Raw genomic sequence first — 22023 nt, forward strand, 5'->3', positions numbered from 1 at the left:
GTGTTATTCAAATGTCAAGGTGTTTGACTTATTGTTTTGTTAGAATCACAACAGTTTATAAGGACTTTGTTTAATTGGGATCACCAAATTAAGCTTGGAGCTTTTAAAAAATGGTAATTAAAGTATATGAATGGATTTTTAGGAACAAAGCATATCCAGGGCGAGGTGCTGGAGAATGAGTGATATGCAGAAAGACCAGTTCAGCAGCTCGGACAGCATCATCAGGAACAATCAGATCAGGCAAACACACAACATTTGGTTTTTTTTCCCCCCTCATGTTTTAATTCTTCTGGAGTAACATGAAAGTATTGGACAGCAGAGCGTCGACTCACGCATTCACACAACAAAGTACACAACTCTGCACAGCGTGAAACACAACCATAAAAACAAAAAGAAAAGAACGACAAAGCCTTCACGTCAAAATGACGGCAATAAATATGCTGATCTTATTAAATATATATTCAATTCTCTTCTGTACAGATGGTCTATGATTTACAATACATCAACCGAACATCCACACACGCACACACGCACGCACACACACACACACACACACACACACACACACACACACACACACACGCCTATATGAGGCAACAAAAACATTATGAATACAGTACACCTTTCTCTTTTCCCTCCACATAAAATTGCACACACACACGCACACACACACACTCGCTCACGCAATCACAAAAGGAGCACAGGGGAGTATGCAGGTTTGGGGCATACGAGGAGGTGGAATGTGATTCTGCAGTGGAGGAGTCAGAGATGAAAACTGGGAAGGTTGTGAGAGGGCCTATTCCTCCAACGTGCGGAAGGCGTTCTGCATGTCCTCCACTAGCTGAGCGTACTCAGCCTTGATCTTAGCCTCGCCTTCCTTCAACGGGTCCTATACCAACAAAGAAACACAGTCTCACAACGCGAACGTAAACCGGAAGCGGAGGTAGATTATGTGCATGTTCTGTGGTGCCTGAGCTATGGCCGCTATCCTCACTGTGTCCTACAGATATGTCATTTAAAATATGCTTTCAAATAAGGCTGCGCCATCCTCTTGGAGCAATGTACAGACTTGAAACTGTCAGAGCTTTAAGTTAATTAAATGTATAGTTTAGGCATCTGAACTGGATATTATCGACACTCTTGCCTCACCCTGTTTATGTTGTTTGCATTTATTGTTGTAACAATGTTTTCATGCTACGCCCCTTGGGCAGTTGTGTCTTTAACTATATGACGAGCGAAAACCTGATGGGTGGAGGTCATCGCAACAGGTCTAGTTAAAGTAATGAAACTTTCCACTGCCTTATTTTAATTGTCTCAACTCCTAAATGCACTCTGTGTATAACAAATAATACGTCAACAAGCTTGAAGTAAACTTTTAAGAATCAGCACTAAGAGACTCTTCATCTGATGTAAACTTCCTGCAGCACATTATAAACAAAGACTACTGTTCATGGGGCAACAGTCTTATTTAAAAAAACAGTATTCCACCTTTTACATTGTGACCTCTGCAGAATGTGTAATGCTTTAAAATTCATAGATTTAAATCCCATTTTGATTATGAGTCTTAACTCTTAAAAACTGTTCCGTGGTTTTACAGGAAATAAAGCAAAAAGTGCAAAGTCTAAAAATAATCATATGTTAGGATATAACACTTAAATGAGAATCACTAAATGAACCCGTAAGCTAGATGTGATATACAAGCTTTTGCATACACACCTTAAATTTCATTGAGCTGATCCTGTAGAGGATTTCTCCCATGTGCTCCTTGATGGTGACCCAAGTGATCTTGTTCTCACTCTGAGCTGTGGTCTCCACTGCGTGCCGTGCCATGTCGTAGAAAGAGACCATGTTGGAGAGGATGCCCACCGTCTTATAGAAGGGGCAGAACCTGAGGACGTGGACACAAATCAGTCAGCCATTTTGGATCAAATACTCTAAAGCAGAGTTTCACTTTCTCTCCGGGGTGTCTGATATCTATTTGAACTCTGGTCAGTGCCTGTGTGTGTCTAAAGGCGAGTGAGTACATGCTATGTTGGGTACGATGCTACCTGTCATAAAGCGTGAAACCGTTCTGCTGCAGGAAGTCGTCTTTGATCAGTTTGGCCACCTCCAGGGTGATTTTATCCGTTTCTGCCAGTGATGCCTGTCAAAACAATTATTTAAATTGAAGAAATGTGTTGTAGAAAGCAGATTGTGTTACTTGTGTCTAACTTCGAAGTTACATACTGTGAAAGGAGAGAAAGTACAGTAAAAGTTAATTTACAGATCAAACCCCTGCCGCCAATTAAAGGCTGACTTACCTTTCCGACGAGCTGCACAATCTCAGCCAGGTCTTCCTCCTCCTGCAGGATCTCCTTGGCCTTGGTGCGCAGGGGCACAAACTCTGGGAAGTGCTTGTCGTAATAATCATCCAGAGCACGAGTGTATTTGCTGTAGCTGATCAGCCAGTTCACGGAGGGAAAGTGCTTCCTCTGAGCCAGCTTCTTATCCAGACCCCAGAACACCTGAGAGAGGAAATAACCACAACCTTAATGAGTAAAGAACGGAGCACCTTCGATCAACAAAGCTGGATTAGAATCTGAATTTGAGCATTTACCTGCACAATACCAAGGGTGGCTGAAGTGACCGGGTCAGAGAAGTCACCACCAGGAGGCGAGACACTGAGAAAAGGAACAATTTCGTTACCCTGTGTACAAGAAGTGCAGAGTAATGGCTCCATCTAGTTGGAAAGAGCTGTACTCACGCTCCGACAATACTGACGCTGCCCTCCCTCTCCGGGTTGCCCAGACACGTCACCCTGCCTGCACGCTCATAGAAGGAGGCGAGACGGGCGCCCAGGTAGGCAGGATAACCACTGTCTGTGGGCAGATGCAGACAATAAGATTGAAGAACAGGTGATATACACTTTATTGCATTGCAGGTGAAGCCCAATTGAATGAAGTGCTGCAAAACCAAAGATTATAGTCATCATTGATTAATCCCCAGAATGTTTTCTTTATTAATGGTTTAGTTTATAAATGACAAAAAAGACCATTTAATTTAAATATCCATAAAAATTCCTTTGTGACATCTTACAATTAAGGGTGAACGATTTCAACGATTTGTGATTAGATATTAATTGCGATTTTTTTTTACAGATATTGTGAAAAATATGTTCTGCCATATTAGAGTGAATGATCATTTAGACATCATCGTTTACATTTTAAAATGATTATAGTGTGATTTTGGCAGGGACCTGGGATCTTCCCTCTAAACAATATTGAGATTATTCGTCTGACCAACAGTGCAACACTCCTCAAATCTCCAAGTATTCACATTTAATAACCTGGAAAAACATTTTTGGCATTTTTGCTTCATTAAAAAATGTTTTTTTAAACAAAAAATGTATTTTATTGTCATATTACATATAGTTACATACATATATGAAATATGTTCTCGGCATTTAACCCATCCTTAGGAGCAATGGGCTGCTGTGAAGCGCCCGGGGAGCAACTGGGGGATCAGTGTCTTGCTCAAGGACACTTTGACATGCAAACTATGGGGAGAGCGGGGATCGAACCGGCTACCTTGTGGTCTCAAGACAACCACTCTCCACAATGAGCTATTTTGATTGTTGAACTTTTTCTGCGTCAGTTGGAATGAATTTAATAGAGTCCAAATCACCTCTCTCTTATTATAATCTCCAAGAGACTCCAAACTTACCAGCAGGCATCTCAGCCAGACGGCCAGAAATCTCCCTGAGAGCCTCGGCCCAACGGGAGGTGGAGTCGGCCATCATGCTCACGTTATATCCCATGTCTCTGAAGTACTCAGACAGTGTGATTCCTGCCAAAACAAACTGAGTTAGTAAGCACTACTTATGTGTGTGTGTGTGTGTGTGTGTGTGTGTGTGTGTGTGTGTGTGTGTGTGTGTGTGTGTGTGTGTGTATGTGTGTGTGTGTGTGTGTGTTAATCCACAGAGAATGAGACTCTTTATTCCAACACATGCAAGTGATCAATGAGTGTTCACCTGTGTAGATGGAGGCCTCTCTGGCAGCTACTGGCATGTTGGAGGTGTTGGCCACCAGCGCTGTCCTCTTCATGATGCTCTCCGTCTTTCCGCCCACCTCCATGGTCAGCTGTTGGTCAGATGGCACGGTCAGTCACTCTGAAAACCAATCAAGTTGGAATACAACGCCACCGCCATCGCTACTCACCTCAGGGAAGTCTCGCAGTACTTCTGACATCTCGTTACCACGCTCCCCGCAGCCTACGTAGACGATGACCTCACTGTTAGAGTACTTGGACAGGGACTGAGAGATGACAGTCTTTCCACAGCCGAAGGCTCCTGGGATGGCTGTGGTACCTCCCTGCACACATCTTCACAGAGGAGAGGCGAGTACAGGATGGGGAAAACATTTTCAACGTGTCTTGGGTGGAAAGGTTTTCAAAGGAGGATGCGAGACTCACGGGAAAAGGGAGTCCAGCACTCGCTGTCCGGTCAGCAGTGGGTGATTGGCGGGCAGCTTCTCTGCGACGGGTCGCACTTGTCTGACAGGCCACACCTGCACCATGGTGAACTTCTCCTTCACCCCCTCAAACTCCATCTCCATCACGACGTCCTGACACAGAGACGCACAGACTCCATCAACACCAAGAAACATATAACAATAGTCAAATAGCTGGAGGTGTGGTGGACTCACGGAGACGTCGTAGTTTCCAGGTGGAGCCACGTAGGTCACAGTGCCTCTTTTTCTGGGAGGCAGCATGATCTTGTGCTTAATGAGGGAGTTCTCGTACACCATGGCATAGATGTCTCCTCCTGTGATGTGACTGCCAACCTAACAGTGATGAAAAAAAGGCAAGCTGACATGAATCGGATCATTTAAAACACGCCACGCTGAAGGTTTGAAGCTGCACAGACACACACCCGGAGGCTATTGACAGGAGAAAACTCCCACTTGATGTCTCGGTTCAAGGCTCGGATGTTTACACCTCTGGGGATGTAGATGCTTTGTGTCATGTCAGTGATGGTCTTTAGTGGTCGCTGGATACCGTCAAAGATGGAGCCCATGATTCCTGGACCCAACTCCACAGAAAGGGGTTTCCCCGTCCGCAGCACAGGATCTCCAACAGACACACCGGCTGGATTCAAGCTCAGGAAAAATGGATGGGACTGTTGGAATACTTCTAATATAAACTTAATAATTTAGCAAAGAGACTCTTGTGCATCAGATTGGAAGACGGCAACATTTGTCACAACACATTCATGTTTCCTTTCCATTTCACCTTCCTCCTCGCCTTAGAATGAAGATTATCTCCTGAATTATGAGCTCAGAATTCTTTTTTAATTCTTTGTTGTATTGTTTGACAATTAATGTCTATTGCATTTTTGTTCTTGACATCTTCTCATTCTTACAGAGCTGTTAATAATTATTAGATTTCAGAATACAACATTGTTATCACTTATTTGTTCTATTGTGCCCTGACTGATGGCTCAAAAGCAGCCATACAATGGCTCAATATGAAAGCTGTGACATCTGGTAAAGCCGGGGCATTGACAGGCACGCGGTGAAAAGGATACATGTCTCCTCGTAGACCTGGATGGTGGCCATGTCCCCCTCCAGCCTGATGATCTCTCCCACCAGCTCACTGTGACCGACACGGACAAGCTCATACATAGCTGCTCCTGCCATGGCTGTAGCCGTCACCACTATTGAAACAAAGAAGAGTAAACAATCCTGCTGGATAGAAGTTAAACGATCAAAAGAGCAGCAGCTGAACAAGTCTGTCCACTTCCGTTTAGTATTTTCAGCTCAAATATTGTTTTAAAGATAAGAATACAGCCTGCGTCTATTTGAATGGCTTCTGTAGTAATTATATTCCGCTAAGAGAGAGTTTGACATGGATAGGCGTGTTTATGCAGGTGTGGTGGCCCACCGGGTCCGGAGACTCCATGAACGTATCCAAACTCGCTCTCCCTCTCCTCGTCCCTGATCTTGGGCAGCTTGGACATGTCCATCTTCACTGGTTTATTAAGCTGACTGGAAGCAGAGAGGAGAGGACAATGTGAGGAAGACATTCGGCAACAGACAACGAAAGGAAAAAGGAAAATTAAACAGAAGTCTGCCGGAGAGGCCGTCCTCGTCGTGACAATGGTCAATTACAATAATATAACCTTGGTGTCTACATTTTAATCCAGACAGAGACATGTTTAATGCACCTTTTTTTCTGTAATTCATGTCCAACTGCAGATTTATATTAAATCATTATTGGATGTTTTAAAAGCAAGATAACAACAGAAACAAATATATATGTAGGGCTTGGTGTCCGTGCAAAAATAGGTTCAGAAATGTATCGTATGTGAGATGACCACATCCTGACACACTGAAGTTAATTGCAAATGACTTGAATGCATGTAGCTAATCCCATGAAAATCAGCTAAATTGATTGTTTCATCTACTAATAACAATAAATAAATGTTTATTGACACATAGCCTGTATGTGGTGTACCGAAAGTGGTCTCAATGCAGTATACAGCTTGACAGCTTTCCTTGAAACTCCAACACTGGTCAACTTTACTGACACATTATTACATTATGCATACATATATCTGTCATTTTAATTCAATCCCACTTTGTCTTCACAACGTCAGACGGCTCCGTATGTTATCCCGTATGTTATACTGGTCTCTCCGCCTGGATGAAAATCGCTGGCTCTAAACGTTCACGTTTTGTAGCAACAGTGTAGCTAAAATATTTCATTATGAGTTCATATTTTAGAGAACAGGGTTGAGGAATAAAAGGTAATAGTTACCGTATGGTTGTTAATTGGTAGTTTACTGTCTTAAGAGAGAGAGAAACGACAGGTGCTGCGGTGCGTGACGGCGAACTGAGATCTACTAACTTTATTTACTCGCAGCTCGGTTTTAATAGGCTCGTTCGTTAGAGATGCGCCTCGCCTGGACGAGAGCAGGCGGCCGCTGCAGGGGGCGTTGCCAAGAAACTGCGATCAAGTCGGACAGTTTTCAACTGCCTTCAAAGAACACACAGAAAGTCACAAAAACAGTTGTTAACTAGTTTAGTACTAGTTTACAGAGCTAATTTTGATATCTTTTTATTTATTTAACTATGTTATTTTGGGAATTGAGGACAAAAGATTGGCCATATTGTAGTTGTTGGATGTCATATTTATTTACACATTTATATAAATACATATATGTGAAGATAGTTGTCATTTCTCTATAAATTATTTATTCACAGATGCTAAATAAATAACCTTATTATTATTATTATTATTATTAACACCCACATATTTGCACTACATGAGACAAATAGCGAACAATCGAATGTTAAGTATTATAACTACACATAAGGATTTTCTACAACACCTGGTGTTTGCTGTCAGATCTAAGAGCCAACCAGCTCTCTGATCTGGCGACAGCCAGGCGTTTCCCATCATGCACTGGGCCACGCAGTCAATGGAGAGTTCCTGCGGCGCACGTGTGCATGACGTCAGAGCAAGTCGGGAGCAAGTCAAATCTAACCGGCATGCATTGCGCGCCGATCGCCGGCGATCGATTCTGCGCAGAACTGGCTCATCTCGAACGAGCCTATCGCTGGGGCCCTGCAACTGACGCCATTTGGATCCGCCCCGTGAGCTACCGTAAAGCGTTTGCAAGTGCTGAACGTTGGTGATCGATCACAGTATAAGATAAAATAGACAAAATACTCTATATTTAGGAGACAATCGGTAGTTTAATGTACTCAGTCCTCCTGGTCAAAAAAACATAATATATAATTAATATATATTTACTCACTATCTAAGTCTCTCTCATATACTATATACATGAATAGGTATCTATATCTCTCTTACAACACAATCTACATTGTGGCAATGTTAAAGGACATACATTTTCTATATTTAAGAAGTGTATTAATGTATACTTCTCTAAAGCGGTGTGGTTATGTTTGGCAAGGTAGGAGGCAAGGTTTTATGTCTTTAATTTAGTTTTTTTGACAGTGTATTCAAAAGCATTTACTTTTTTTTTCATTTAGCAAAAGTACAGAAAGCTCCAAAAATGTTGTTGTATGTGCTTAAGTGTAGGACTCATTTATTGCCCTGGGTAAGGCCTCAGAGGCTGTGCTTCCGCTCAGGTTTCCGACAAATCCACCAATCCCGCCTCGTCCGCTATGATTGGCCGATTTTATTCTTGACATAATCCCAACCACGACCCCTCTCTAACCTTCTCTTCTCAAATTCGACGAAAACATATGATTATTGTATAGCAAAAACACAGCATTACTCAAAGTATTCTACGTGACTGTTTTAATATACTGTAGTGTCACTAAACATCAACCTCTTGCTTGATGGGCACAGTAGACATCCTGGGAGACCAAACTCAGGATATTAAAAACATCCCTTTTACATTCAGCAACGCATGTGCGCATGCGGAGGTCAGGGTTGACAGTCTCCACACAGTCGTGGAAGGAGTGCGGCGGCTAAGCTAACTGCAACCACCGTAACTAGCTACATGTGGAGGGTAAAACGGGAGGCATCCCTGACCCTAACTCTGTCAAAATCCCTAATTTTCTACCCAAAACAACTCTAAAGTTTAGCCTCATCGAAAATAAGGGATATTATCTGTTTACAATGAAAGGGTGAGTGTAAGCTTTTGAGTCACGGATAAGTAGCTTAGCACGAGTAAAGTTTTTTTTTCTCCAAGGGGAGGCGGGTAGGAGACGGAGAGGCTAGCTAGCTAGCTAGCTTGCTAAGCTACTTTCATTTACGTGTATGACAAAAAATACGACGGACAGCCCTGTTACCGAAACTGTTCTGTCACATAAATGCTCGTTAACTTAAGCCGCGTGTCGGTTCGTTTAGGTCGCGGTTACTCAAAACTAACTCACTAGCTAGCTGCTACTGGGGAGCTGAGCCAGAAAACACCACTTTGCTAAGTTAAGCTAAACAGGCAGATCCTGTATCTGTGATCATTTGCTTCTTAGTCGACAACTGGACTTCACTTGTGTTGTTTCAGCCAAGCCGGTGAACAAAGTTACTGAACAAGTTACAGGCACTGTGAGCTCATGTCGGTCGGTTACCGCGATAACGTGACACCCGACATCAGCTTCAGAGTCTGCTCCAGCTTACTTTGTGTAATAGTAAATGTCAAGTGAAACACGAGTGCTGATGCTAGACGTCGTAATATGTCTCGTCCGGCGATTTGGTGCTCGGATAGCACGAGGGCCGTTAAGTATTTAGTTTAAAACATTTCAGATAGGATTTGGGAGACTTTACTCTTAAGTTTGGAAGGATGATGGCACTGCATATCTTGATGACCAGGACACGTGACCAACAGCTGTTTTTTGGATGTGTTGTCTCCTATAAATACTAGTGAACCCCTCAATGATACAAACCGGAGAGTTGTCCGAGTCACCCAGTATGACATTATAACATACATCCTAAGGTCATCTTGTCTCTGAGATTTTAGCAGGTGCCTTATTTATTTCTTCGTGAATATTAAGCATGTGTATCAAAATCATTAACTTTGGGTATTTTAGTTTTGCTTTTGAAAGAGTGATTTAGGTAGATTGTGTCTGTCATCAGGAGTAATCTGTGACAGTGGAAAAAGCTTCCATCGCATATGGTTTGGTCATTTGATTTTACTTTGGGGGATTCATTTCACCCAGCTTTATGATGAGCACAAGAAATATTTGCTGTTTGACTAAAGTAATCGATTAATAGTTTCAAATTTAGCATTTGATTAGTCAATAAAGCAACTGCATTTAAGTTATTAGAAAAAATGTCAAGCACTCAACAGTATGCGGCTAGATCTCAAAGTTACCAATTGCATTTGAGTCACAATAGTGTATTTGTCGCCAGCCATTTGACCGTTTTGCTCTTGTTTCAGTAGCCGGATCGAGCTGGGGGATGTTACGCCCCACAACATAAAGCAGCTGAAACGCCTGAACCAGGTCATCTTCCCTGTCAGCTACAATGACAAGTTTTACAAAGATGTACTGGAAGTTGGAGAGCTTGCAAAGCTAGGTAAGAAACATCACTTTTGTATTTCACTGTCAAATAACCTACAAAATGTTTAAAGCATGAAGCTAATGCATTTCTGCTAACAGTGAGAGACTATAAGGGGAAGTCACTGTCAGGATTATGTCCTTAGTCAGTGAAATGTAGAAGATTACACTACTTACTACATGGATAAAAACAATTCTTCCGTAACGGCTTTGGTCCATACATTGGATAGACAAAGTCATTGATAGACCTAATCAAATTATGTTGTCATGAAAACCTTCAATTTCCCCCATTCTCTGCAGTCCAGCAATCATTGGTTCTTCAGTTAGAAGGAACTAAAGATTCTCTGGTGACGTGTTAGTCCTTTGTTTTGCAGCATACTTCAATGACATTGCAGTGGGTGCTGTGTGCTGCAGAGTGGACCACTCTCAGAACCAGAAGAGACTGTACATCATGACGCTGGGCTGTCTAGCACCCTACCGTAGACTTGGAATTGGTAAAGAGCTTTGCATTTCTATAAGATGCTGCAGTGCACCTCGTGATCTTATGTGTTGTTTCTCCAACTTTTCCTTTGTTGCTTTTGTCTTTACAGGTACAAAGATGCTGAATCATGTGCTAAACATCTGTGAGAAGGATGGCACTTTTGACAACATTTACCTGTGAGTGTCTAATTGCAGAAGGTGTATGAGGAGGCCATTGTAGCTTCAGTGGATTAAGTTGGCATACATTATTTTTATCTTTTTTTTTTTACTGAAACTGAAATAAGGGACTGATTAATTTCAACCTTAGCAAAAACAAATAATTTTATTCCATTGTTACTCGTTGAGCAAATTGTCAAACTGTACTACCATAAACTAATTTTTTCCTTTCCCTTTCCTCAGTCATGTGCAGATCAGCAATGAGTCGGCCATTCACTTTTACCAGAAGTTTGGCTTTGAGATCATCGAAACAAAAAAGAATTACTACAAGAGGATAGAGCCCGCAGATGCCCATGTGTTGCAGAAGAGTCTGCGCAGCCCATGTGCACCGCCCACTGGAGAGCTTCAGAAGGCAGAGTAGGGGCACCGCGTTTGGAAAGAGCACAGTTGTGCCAGCCTCCACAGAAACAGAACTGTGACAAATGCCCCAGGGTCGACACATTCAACACTTTCTTCAAAGGATGCAAAAAGAGAAAACAAATTTAAAGTACAAAAAAATGCTGCATTTATTTTGCAATGGGGTCCCCTTTTGATTTTTGCATATTTTATTGCTCAGTGTCCTCATAGATAATTGAAAACGACAAAAAGCTCAGTATTCAAAAGTTGACAACTTAAGACAGTTTTAGACTTGGTGAAGGGGGGAGGGTGTGGTGTTTTCAAATCATACTGTTTGTGTTAGAGTTGTTTTTATGCGGTTATAAAGCTAATGGGGACATATCTTTACTGTTGAGCAAAATAAATCAGTTGGTTAGAAGCTGTAAAAGTGTTTGAGAGACCATCACTGACACACACAAGTACCAGCTGGTCAGCTTGGAGTGACGCTTTGAGCTGTTACGTGGAACGGTCACAACTCTATTCCCTCACCACCTGAACCTTGGGAATTATGGGAAATGAGTCGGACCAGCTTGTTATGTCATGACCAGGGGGGAAAAGCAGAAATGTATCCCCTCGGTTCGGGTGTAAAGAAGGCTGAACGTTTTTGAGGTGGCGGGAAGACTTTGTCACCACTCGTAATTTCTGAATAACTTTTTTTCCCCAGCCTGTTAATTTAATTCCCCGTCAACTGTAATTTTTATTTTTTACATTGAAATGGCAAATGGTTCAGAGCTTCTCCTGGGTTTACAACCAAGAGTGAAAACATTAAAGAATGAAACAAACAAACAAACACAATATTGTATTGAATAGGTTTCTGAGAAGGGCACGCCACATAGTCCTGATGTTTCAACTAGACAGTCTGTTTTGGCATTATTTACAGGATGTGTCTCTAAACACATGGAAGTGTTTTGAGACATCTTACCTTAAACACCTTTCAGAATTGGTCTTCTACAACTATCTGCCTCAGTCAGCTTCTGTTACACACCATTGTGTTTTGAAGCTTATCTGATAGTTTAGCAGTTTTGTTAAGGTCTCTCGAACAGTGTTTAACCCAGAGGAAGCTCTGTCCCCTCTGTATGCAAGGAGAGTTGTGTCCTGTCCACTGTAGTATAAGCATGTTTTTCCTTTCTTTGAAGAATTTTATCTTTTCTGGAGCTCTATATTGTAAGACTTTTTAACGTCTAAATAAAGGAATTACTATTTGCAGTAAATGTTTTCAAAGTTGTCTTATTCTGTATTCCTCTAAATTATTAGCCAAATGCACATAATAAAACAAAACAAAAAACATACTGAATAGAAAAATGTAGAACAAATATATCCCGTCATGATTGGCTGAAAACTCCCACATCTGTAATGCTATAGGCTGTCAGGTCCTCAAGGGCCCGCCCCTTTCTGCACTAAGTTAGGTGTAGCTAGATTGTTTTGAGAAATGAGTTGAGTTTAATGCTTTGCTAGCCAACAGTTAGCCTTCAATCTACTCTCAGCGACAGACAGTCTCAGAAATGCTGAGGCTTGAGGTTAGTGGAAACCACCCGCCATTAGCAGCATTTTACCAACACAGACACGAAGAAATACGCCAGTAATTCGCTTTATATTATGTCGGTAACGGTATAGTAAGCTAGCTATTAGCCAGTTAGCTAACAGACAGATAGCTTAATAGGTAATTGCTCAGGTTGCTAGTTTCTTGCTGGTCAACGTTAAGCGACGGGATAGTAATCCGATTTTCGTTTGCTGTCAACAAGATAAACCAGGACTCGCAACTGTAACAGGCTGTAATAGCAGCTCAATTAGTATAGGTTAGCTGTAAAGCTAGGTTAATTAAAACCAGCCTGTTAGCATCTAAGTTAGTTGTGAGACGCTTAGTGTAGTTTAGCAATGTCTTATATATACGACAACATCACTGGTGGATAAATGCATCTGAATGATTTTCTTTGGTGGGATAAAGTCTGGTGTCATCATACGTATTCATACTCTGTCTTGGTGGTTTATGTTTTCATTGCAGGACTTTCACGGGAGGGATTTACGGTCCAACTGTTAAATGTGTTGACTGGTTCCTTATCAAACAGGCAACTGTTCAGACAGGATGCCAGAGATGACTGAAACTCAGACACCTGGTCGTAAACCCAAGTGAGGATGTTTGAGATATCTGCTGTCTATGGCTGTTGTAACCAAAATATCAGTAGAGGCAAATGAATGATTGGAATAATAATAATGTGAATAATGTTTTGCAGAAAGAAGAAAAACAAAGAATCTCACAATGCAGGTGAAATAATATATCCTGTTTATGCTTCTGTTCAAACCTGACTGCTTAGTGGATGGCTTCTTTAACTGGTGGTCACTATAAGTATAACTGGACATTAAGTGTAGTCTCTTCTCTATATAGTTGAGAGACACAGAAAAGAGAAGATTAATGCTGGGATTAACCGCATTGGTAATCTACTCCCCTGTTCCAAGGCACTCAAACAGGTAGGAGACCATCTGGCATCACTGTTTTGCATTAGCAGTACATTTTATGGTCAAATATGTGTCTGCACAAGCCAGTTAACCGATATATTTAATATCCCCTCATCTATAGAGTAAGAACATGATCTTGGATCAGGCCCATCGTTACATCACTGAACTGAAGAAACAAAATGATACATTGCTTCTGGAAGGAGGAGATAAAGTCCAAGGTGAAGTTCCATAATTGTACACATCGTTGTTTTTACAACAGTGCACACTTTGATTTGCTTATAGTTGTATTTATACTTTGTTATTAAAGTGTGACTGTACAGTATGCATATAGAATTATTGATGTATGAGTAAGTATACTTGATTGATAATATGTGTGCTTGGTCTGTGTGCAGCGGAGGAGATCCGTCGGCTGCGGCGTCAGATGGAGGAGCTGAGGAGGGAGAGTGCTCAGTACATCGAGCTCCTTAAAGCCCATGATATTAACATTTTAGAAGACCCCACTATTCACTGGAAGGGCAAACAGCGTTGCACCAAGGTGGCAACGGTGACCCCCACTCACCAACTCCCAAAAGGGATTGTCGTCTACTCCAGTGGCATTGTAAAGTGCCAAGAAGGAAAGGAGACTAGCCCAACAAAACAGCCTTCTGAAACATTGATTCTTCAGCCGCCTTCAGAGGTCAGTGCCAGGTTGAGAGTTAACGGAGCCCTGTTGCAAGTTAATACCTCTTCTTCCACCCCTACACTTCTCCCTGGGTCGATGGCCACACCCAACCAGTCTACAACAGGTCTGAGAATGATAGAGCAGTGTGTGGTCGAGACACCGGCTGCAGCCCCCACTCTTCCACCCTCAGTGTCTTACATCACCCTCCAGATCCCAGCAGCCACCACAGCCCTTTCCCAACAACCACAACCTGCCGCCCCAGTCCCGACCCTCACCATAGCAGTCACATCAGCGTCACAGCTCCCCACTGAAAGCCCTGCGCAGCCCTTGTCCAATCTGACCACACTCACCCAGGCTATAGCTACATCCAGAGCAGCAACCTCAGAGGTTTGTTCATGGGCCCCACAGGATGCTGCCATGAGGACTGTAAGTTACACTGCTATCCACAACAGCCAAGCCCTTCTTAGGGCTGGGGCGGCAGGCAGCACACAGACGACCTGGACAACGCTGCAGATGGCGGGAAACACAGTGCAGCCAGTCTGCCAGAGTCTCCCCACCCCAGAGGTCATCAATACCACTCAGACTGTCCAGCAGGTGACTGTGTGTCCAATGGGACACGCACCCTCTGTTCAGCCCATTCAAATACAGATGCAACCACATGTGCCCGTTCAGCAAGCACCCACTACAGCACACATTCAAGCACAGCCCTTTCAGAGACCAACCCAGCTACGGCCAGCAATCCTGAATCAAGTAAAGCCTCAGCCCGTTCTAGCCCCCCAACCACAGTGTGCTGTTCTCTCCCAGTCAGCCATAGTACCCCAGCCAGCTGTGGTGTCCCACTCTGCCGTCGTGCCGTCGCAGCCCCAGTCTGTTGTACTTAAACCAGCGTCATTGGTTCCCCATCATCCGACCACCCTCATGCCTCAGCCTCAGCACATCCCTCAGCCAGCCCTGGTGCCCCAGCCACAGACCACTGTGCTGCCCCTCCTTCAGACCATGCAGGTGCTGCAGGTCAACCCAACTGGAGGGACAGCCTCAGGTGTAACAGCCCAGCAGAACACTAACAACCCAAGTGTGGTCATCCTGCAACAGGCCAGTTCTTGTCCAACCCAGTCAGTTGTAAGGGAGGAAATAACAAATCAGCAACCATGTCAACATATTGTAATCATCCAGGCACCCAATCAAATTGCTCCTACCCCTCAGAATCCTCAGGTTGGCATGGTGCCTGCCGCTGTTCCCATTGCAGTACCTGTTGTGTCCACTCAGATATCCACAACCAGTAGTTCAACATCTGCCACTTCCTTACAGAGTGTAGGGGGAAAGCAACTGGTGCACATTCTCCCACGTCCTGTTCAGCCTCATGTGAACCATCCTCTTCAGGTCACACAGGCCTCCTCTTCACCACCGGTTCCTTCAACCCCACAGACGATCACTGTGAATGGCCAGGTGTTTGCTTTGCAGCCCATGAAGACCTCTGACAAATCCAGTTCCCATGCTGGCCAGAGTACACTCCAGCTGGTCCAGCCCACCACCACTGAGGAACCAACTACTAATGTGGCCCTCAACAGTTTAGGTGCACTCAGCAGTCTCAATCAGAGCATCTCTCAGGGCCTTCCACTTACCATTTCTAGCCAGACTAATGGTCAGCTTCCAGCTGCTCAATTATCAGTAGTCCAACAGAAGCAGCCTCTGGCATCTGTCCCTGGAACCGCACTTGCTCTGCCGGCCCGGCAGCTACAAGTGCCTTCTGTCAACCCAGTCAAGTCAGGGTTGGTGGGTAATGCCTCAAAAAGTCGAGGAAAGAGGCTTCGCACAACTTTGAATACAAAGAGGGCGACAGCTAAAAGGACTAAACCAACCAAAAAGAAAGAGCTCAGTGAGGCACCACATGTCATTGCCGTTTCAGTCAAGCCTGTGGTAGCTGCAGGAGAAAGTCAGACAGATAAAGTTTCAGTATCTGAAGTTTTACAGTCCTCGACAGTAAAAGTCATGGACATTCCCCCTACTTGTACCACAGCTGTCACAACGACAGATGGCAGTGAAGCTGTAGGGAATATCACCTCTACACAAAAACACTCCGATAATGATTGTGTGTAGTTCATCGAGTGATTCAACTGTATTTAGGCAATCCCATCCACAGAGCAAAAGCTCCGTCAGTGAAACTCGGTCTGATGTTGTGCTCGGTAACACTAGTGGTGTGGCAACTGCAGTTACAACTATCAATGCCACATCAGTCAAGCCAACAGTTAGTGCAGCTATGGCCATTGAGAGTAAACCATCCATAGTTGCTGGCAATAACTCAGCTTTAACCAAACTCTTAGTTCCAGAGGTTAAACAGCCAACAACTAGTTCAGCAACTAGCATGACACAAAGTAAGTCAGCTGCCACCACTTCTGTTTCTAAACAGAGCAAATCTGTGGTCAGTTCTGAAGGTGCCACTGAGACTCTGTACACTCCCACCACTGTTTCTACTGCATGCCTGACGCCAGTCTGCACCAGCAGTATCCCAGAAACTGCACCAGTATCTTTAAATCAGTCTACCCAAACAACTTGTATGACAGTATGTCGTCCCCACCAGGTATCTAATGCCCAAGATCCTCTGCCCTGTAATAAACCTCAGTCACAGCCCACCACTTTACCCTTGGTGTCCACAACTGTGGCGCTCTCATTACCTGCAGCTAGTTTTTCTGCAGCCCACAGCTCTGTTACAGCCCCTACAACAAGCTCAGAGTTTAGGAAAAGGGGCACTACCAGTAGAGCCCCAACACAACAGACTATTGTGAATATTCCCCACCCATCACCCTGTCACCCTGTTGAAATCAAACCACCTCAGCCTCCTCGAAGAGATAGGGAGTCTCAGGTAGAGAGACACTCTACTGCAGCAGAGAAAGACCGCTTGGTGGCAGCAACTTCTGGCACTCCCTCTAGAAAGGACTTTGCCCTATCTCAACAGGTGTACACTAACCTTGACGATCAAACTATAGAGCAACCTTTGACAGCAAGCAGACAGACAGATTCTCCCATGTCTTCAGGGGCTGGTGGAGGCAGAGGGTTCTCTGTGGCATCCATGCTTCCCCAGGGCCACACTATCAGTGCGTCATCTGGCTCCTTTGGAACATTTACATTCACATCTGAGCAGGCAGAAATGCTGGCCTTGGCCATGCTAGAACAGGACAGTCCAGGAAGGCGGAGTGGAAGCTGCTCTGGCAACACTGCTTCAACAAACCCCACAGCAGCCACATGGGAGCAACCAAAAGCCCCAATGGTGTCGAACAGTAAAGAAAGGGGTTCAACTGGACAGCAAGCAAAAGTGACTAAACCCACGGACACAGTAACAGTTAAACCCACTGTCCAGGTATCTGTCAGAGGACATGCTGAGGAGGTGCCCAATGGAAGCAGACATCCACAAAACATCTCATACTCTCAGTCTCTCTCCCATGTTCAGTCTCAGAGCTCATCCCAGAGCGGCACCGTGGCTAGCCTCAGCGTTAACAACCTGATCAGGCCCAGCTCCAGTCAGCAACCCTACCCTGGCTCTCCCAGTCTTGCTCTCCAACAGGGCTCAGTTCCCTCACCTGTAGGGAGCTCAGCCCACATATCCCAACCCCCAAACCACACCATCTCCCCTTGCTCAGGTGCAGCCCAACTGAATGAGTACACCCCCTTAAAGACTGCGTTAATGAGGGCTCAGACTGGAGTTGGTGTAGGTGAGCGACAAGTGAAGATCATCTCCAAACGGCAGGCCCAGGACGAGGTGATGCTAAACACTGGAAAACGGCCCAAGCCTTGCCCCCCTCCATCAGCTACCACTGTTAGCCATATGGACCTGAAAGCACCAGACCACAGCCAGATGATGGTGGGACAGCTGCCCTCCACACCCTCAGCTGTCATGATGGGGATTAATTCAGAAAATGGAGGCCACCTCTTCTCCACAAACTCTTTTATGAGCCCAGTAGTTCGGCCCACAGATGGCCACTGCCCTCCTCAAGGACCCCTTGAGCAGAACCAGCCAGGTGTACTTCATCTGCCCCAGGGTCATCCACAGCATGCTGCAACCCAGCCTGGCCAGCACCTGGGAGGAAACCCGTACATTAAACAGCAGCAGCAAGAGCAACAGAGACACCATCTGTATCATTTGCAACACCACCTGACACAGCCTGACCCCGCACAGCACCACTCACTACACCAGAGGGCGCTTCAGCAGCAGCAGCAACAGCAGCAGCAGCAGCAGCAACAACAACAACAGCAGCAACAGCAGCAACAACAACAACAGCAGCAACAGCAGCAGCAGCAACAGCAGCAGCAGCAACAGCAGCAGCATGTGCAGAAGAAGCGAGGGCTTGTCAGAGGCAGTCAGACTGGGTCACCTGTTGGCCTGCAACAGAAGCAGCACCACCTGGAGAAGTCTGGAGTTCAGCAGCAGCACTCGCATCAACAACAACAGACGCAGCATCAACCCCACACGCAGCAGCAGCATCAACAGTCTCACCAACAATCACAGCAGCATCAACACCAACAGGCTCATCCCCAACAGCACCAACAGCAAACGCATCAACAGCAGCCACTGCCGCAGCAGCATCAACAACACCAACAACAGCAGCAGCAGCAGTTACAGCAGCAGCAGAGCTCCCACTCCAGACACCAGCAGCATCTACAGCAGCAGATCCAACAGCAGCAGCAGCAGCAGCAGCACTTTAGACACCAGGAGAAGAGTTGTGAAGCCCTGGCAGTGGGATCCAGGGTCCACCACAGCGGCCACCTGGGCCAGCAGGATCACCTCAAGGTAGGTGTCACATAGATGGAGGATATGACAAGTTATGAAACTGGGAAGTTACAGTGGCACCTTCTGGTACTTAGGTTTATCTTGTTTCTGTATCTTTTTAGTCAACTGGCATTGTCGTTGCTAAATTATTTCATGATACATTTGATAAACAAGTAATTGTGGGACCAACCAATCAACGCAGTTTTTAATTGATTTTCATTTACCCTTTAAACCACGTCAGACATTTAAGCAATTAAGTTGTGAACAGCCGTCACAACTTAATTGCAATATATGGCTTGATTTTTCTATGTGTGCGTGTACTAAACACTAGGAACTTGTGAGGGCCATTTGTAATTACTTTATGCATTTAATTATGATGACATGATGTATAATCACAACCTCAGGTGTGACATTTCTGTCAGTGCAGTCAAATGGGTTAGAAAACTGGTATGCTAGTATTTTACAAAGCAAACTACTGCAGCAGAACCACATTTACACTGCAACAGTGGAAAAAAAATCCCAAAACAAAATGCTTTCCTGGGCCATGAAGTGAAAAGGCATCTCTTCCCCATAGTCGCAGTCAGACCGATTTTATTTCAAGTGAAACATAAATTGTTTATATCTTGCCAGTTAGAATAAGATATTACATGTTTATATATAAATGTCTTTGAGCTGACCGGAACTAAAGTTGATTTAATATTGATTGAATAATGAATAAGACCTTTGTTTGAAAATAACATTTTGACTTTATTCCTCAGCCTGGTCAAGACCATAACGCTATGCAGAGGATGATGAGCACTAGGACTCTGGAGCAGCAGCTCATCCCTCCTCCCAGCAATCCTGTGTCCCGGTCGTCGGACCTGGCCTGCGCTCCGTCACGACAGGAACGTCACCGTGTTTCCAGCTACTCTGCCGAGGCGCTCATCGGTAAAAGTTCCACCAGTGGTGAACAGCAACAGCGCATGGGTCTCCACCTTCAGCCTGGCCGCGGTGCCACACAGGAGCAGCCAGACCTCCGCGGTTATCTGGACACATCGCGAGGGAAGGCCGGCATTGCACACAACCCACAGAATCGCTTGCCCGCTGACCATCCAGGATCTGCTGATGTTCAGCGGGTGTCAGAGTGTCCGCCATTCAAAACCATGGGAGGAGTGCATCAACTCGGTGGCTTTGAGGCTCAGGTGTCTCGTGGGAGCGACATGGTCGCCAAGTCAGTGCCGTCCTCCCAGAGGGGCCCTCAGGGGCAGCAACAAGGCGGGTTTAGGATGGGTGTTGGCCCTCCACCAGATGGCCGTAACCGCTACAGTGCAGCTCATCCCGGCTCACAGGGAGTACAAGTTGGCCTCCCCCGGGAGCAGGAAGGTTGTCACCAGAGTTTCATGCAAAGCCTTCTTTCACCCCACCTGCCTGAGCAGAGCAACCACCAGCGAGCAGTGCAGTGCTGTCCCCCGGTCAGCATGGAGTACAGCTGTCTGCCTGGAAGCTCCTCAGGAGACCTACAGGCCAAGGCCTCCAGCCCCAGTGGGCCCCAGACACAGAAGGCCCCATCTATGCGGCTTGGAGAGGGCAACAAGGGCCATATTTCTCAGGTCAGCAGTAATATGCATGGAGGCCCAGGTGTACGTACAGGTCTCCCCCACCCTCTAACCCCACACAGCAGCTCTGAGCCAGGCCGCTCCTCTGCCCCCTCCAGACCACCCACTGCTGTGAACCAGCACTCTCGCCACCTTGGCCGAGATACTCAGCCCACCAAGCTGAGACCTGGTGACCGGCCTCGATCAGGTACTCTGAGACAGAGCAACCCCTTTGAGCCTGAGGGCCACCTGCCTCTGCCGTCAGGCGGAGGGGTGCTGCTGAGCAGACCACAGTCTGGGGGAGAGGCACGACGCAGCACTATCGTTCGCTTTATGGCAGATACTGCTCAGGTTCCTAGCGACAACAACCTGGTTCCTGACCAACACTTAACACAAAACTTTGGTTTCCCCTTTATTCCAGAAGGAGGGATGAATCCTCCCCCTCCCATCAATGCTAACTCCACATTCATCCCTCCAGTCAGCCAGCCCAATGCCTCCCGTACGCCGTCCCTTCTGCCTGTGGAGCCCCAAAACACTTTACCCTCCTTCTACCCTTCTTATTCTCCAGCTGCTCACCCCAGCCTTCCCAGCGATGTCACCCTCCAGTACTTTCCCAACCAAATGTTTACCAGCCCAAATGCCGACAAGGGCAGCGCTCCCCCACTTAATAACCGCTTCGGCTCTATCCTTTCCCCACCTCGCCCAGTGGGGTTTGGCCAGGCCAGCTTCCCCTTGCTTCCAGATATGCCCCCTATGCCCATTGCCAACTCATCTGGAATCACTCCCCACATATCCAACTTCAGCCTCACCTCCCTGTTCCCCGAGATCGCCACCGGCATGCCCACTGATGCGTCGGCCATGCCAATGTCTCCCCTGCTGTCTCTCTCCAACACCTCGGCTTCTGACACTGGCAAGCAGCCCAACCGTCCCGCCCACAACATCAGCCACATTCTGGGCCATGACGGCAGCTCAGCCGTGTGAGAAGAGGTCCTGTTGCACTTGATGTAAAAGTGGTGGTGAAGCACCTGATGACGGTTTTAGCTAAAATGACACGTCTGTCCGATTGTTTACATGTTCAGTTTCAATCTTGGATTTGTTCCACCTGGCATACGTATGCCAACGTTATCATTTGTAATCCAAAATCTTTCGAATTGAAGGTGACATGAAAATATATTTCTTTAAAGCTCTGTGTTGGTTAAACCAACTGTTTGGTAGTAAAACTAAATGTTTAGAGCTTGAATTTAATGTATTGTGGGTCATTAAGAAACCTGCAGTTACCCACCAATGTAAATTTACTAACTTATATCAGGTTGTATTGTACAGAATCAGTTTTTTTTTCCAAGATCTATTTTGTAAATACCAGGGTTTCATATCAGAATTGTTAAATTGTATGTATTTGTAAATACAAAATGGATTAATAAAGTTTATAAGGAGACGTTTGTATCTGCTGCCAACTGAAGTGTGTGTGTGTGTGTGCGTGTTTCTTTCTCCTCT

General features: G+C 45.3%; 3 protein-coding genes across 4 annotated transcripts; 2 read left to right on the forward strand and 1 right to left on the reverse strand.

Moving 5' to 3' along the window:
- Window positions 1-268: 268 nt before the first annotated feature.
- On the reverse strand, window positions 269-7437 carry atp6v1ab (ATPase H+ transporting V1 subunit Ab). The gene is made up of 16 exons (XM_034560023.1): window positions 7370-7437; window positions 6796-7014; window positions 5920-6023; window positions 5564-5692; window positions 4910-5124; window positions 4683-4820; window positions 4450-4601; window positions 4197-4359; window positions 4010-4118; window positions 3703-3825; window positions 2744-2858; window positions 2597-2660; window positions 2301-2504; window positions 2049-2143; window positions 1717-1888; window positions 269-889 (listed from the first exon to the last, which is right to left on the reverse strand). The coding sequence occupies exons 3-16, from the start codon at window positions 5999-6001 to the stop codon at window positions 797-799; spliced, it is 1854 nt and encodes a 617-aa protein (XP_034415914.1). The 5' UTR covers window positions 6002-6023; window positions 6796-7014; window positions 7370-7437; the 3' UTR covers window positions 269-796.
- A 980-nt stretch (window positions 7438-8417) lies between these two features.
- Window positions 8418-12289, forward strand: naa50 (N-alpha-acetyltransferase 50, NatE catalytic subunit). 2 transcript variants are annotated; one of them, XM_034559752.1, is made up of 5 exons: window positions 8418-8639; window positions 9893-10026; window positions 10382-10501; window positions 10598-10664; window positions 10887-12289. In XM_034559752.1, the coding sequence occupies exons 1-5, from the start codon at window positions 8632-8634 to the stop codon at window positions 11062-11064; spliced, it is 507 nt and encodes a 168-aa protein (XP_034415643.1). In that variant the 5' UTR covers window positions 8418-8631; the 3' UTR covers window positions 11065-12289. The 2 variants fall into 2 exon arrangements, with proteins under 2 accessions (XP_034415643.1, XP_034415642.1); XM_034559751.1 differs by having other exon boundaries at window positions 8419-8639; window positions 9890-10026.
- Window positions 12290-12482: 193 nt separating this feature from the next.
- On the forward strand, window positions 12483-21985 carry LOC117749346 (basic helix-loop-helix domain-containing protein USF3). The gene is given in 8 exon segments (XM_034559750.1): window positions 12483-12595; window positions 13081-13205; window positions 13310-13341; window positions 13462-13544; window positions 13654-13750; window positions 13925-16263; window positions 16265-18976; window positions 19714-21985. Coding segments are annotated over 7 exon segments (7104 nt in total). The 5' UTR covers window positions 12483-12595; window positions 13081-13161; the 3' UTR covers window positions 21511-21985.
- The last annotated feature ends 38 nt before the right edge of the window (window positions 21986-22023 follow it).

This window comes from Cyclopterus lumpus, chromosome 20 (assembly GCF_009769545.1).
Source record: "Cyclopterus lumpus isolate fCycLum1 chromosome 20, fCycLum1.pri, whole genome shotgun sequence".
In the NCBI taxonomy this organism is placed as follows: domain Eukaryota; kingdom Metazoa; phylum Chordata; class Actinopteri; order Perciformes; family Cyclopteridae; genus Cyclopterus; species Cyclopterus lumpus.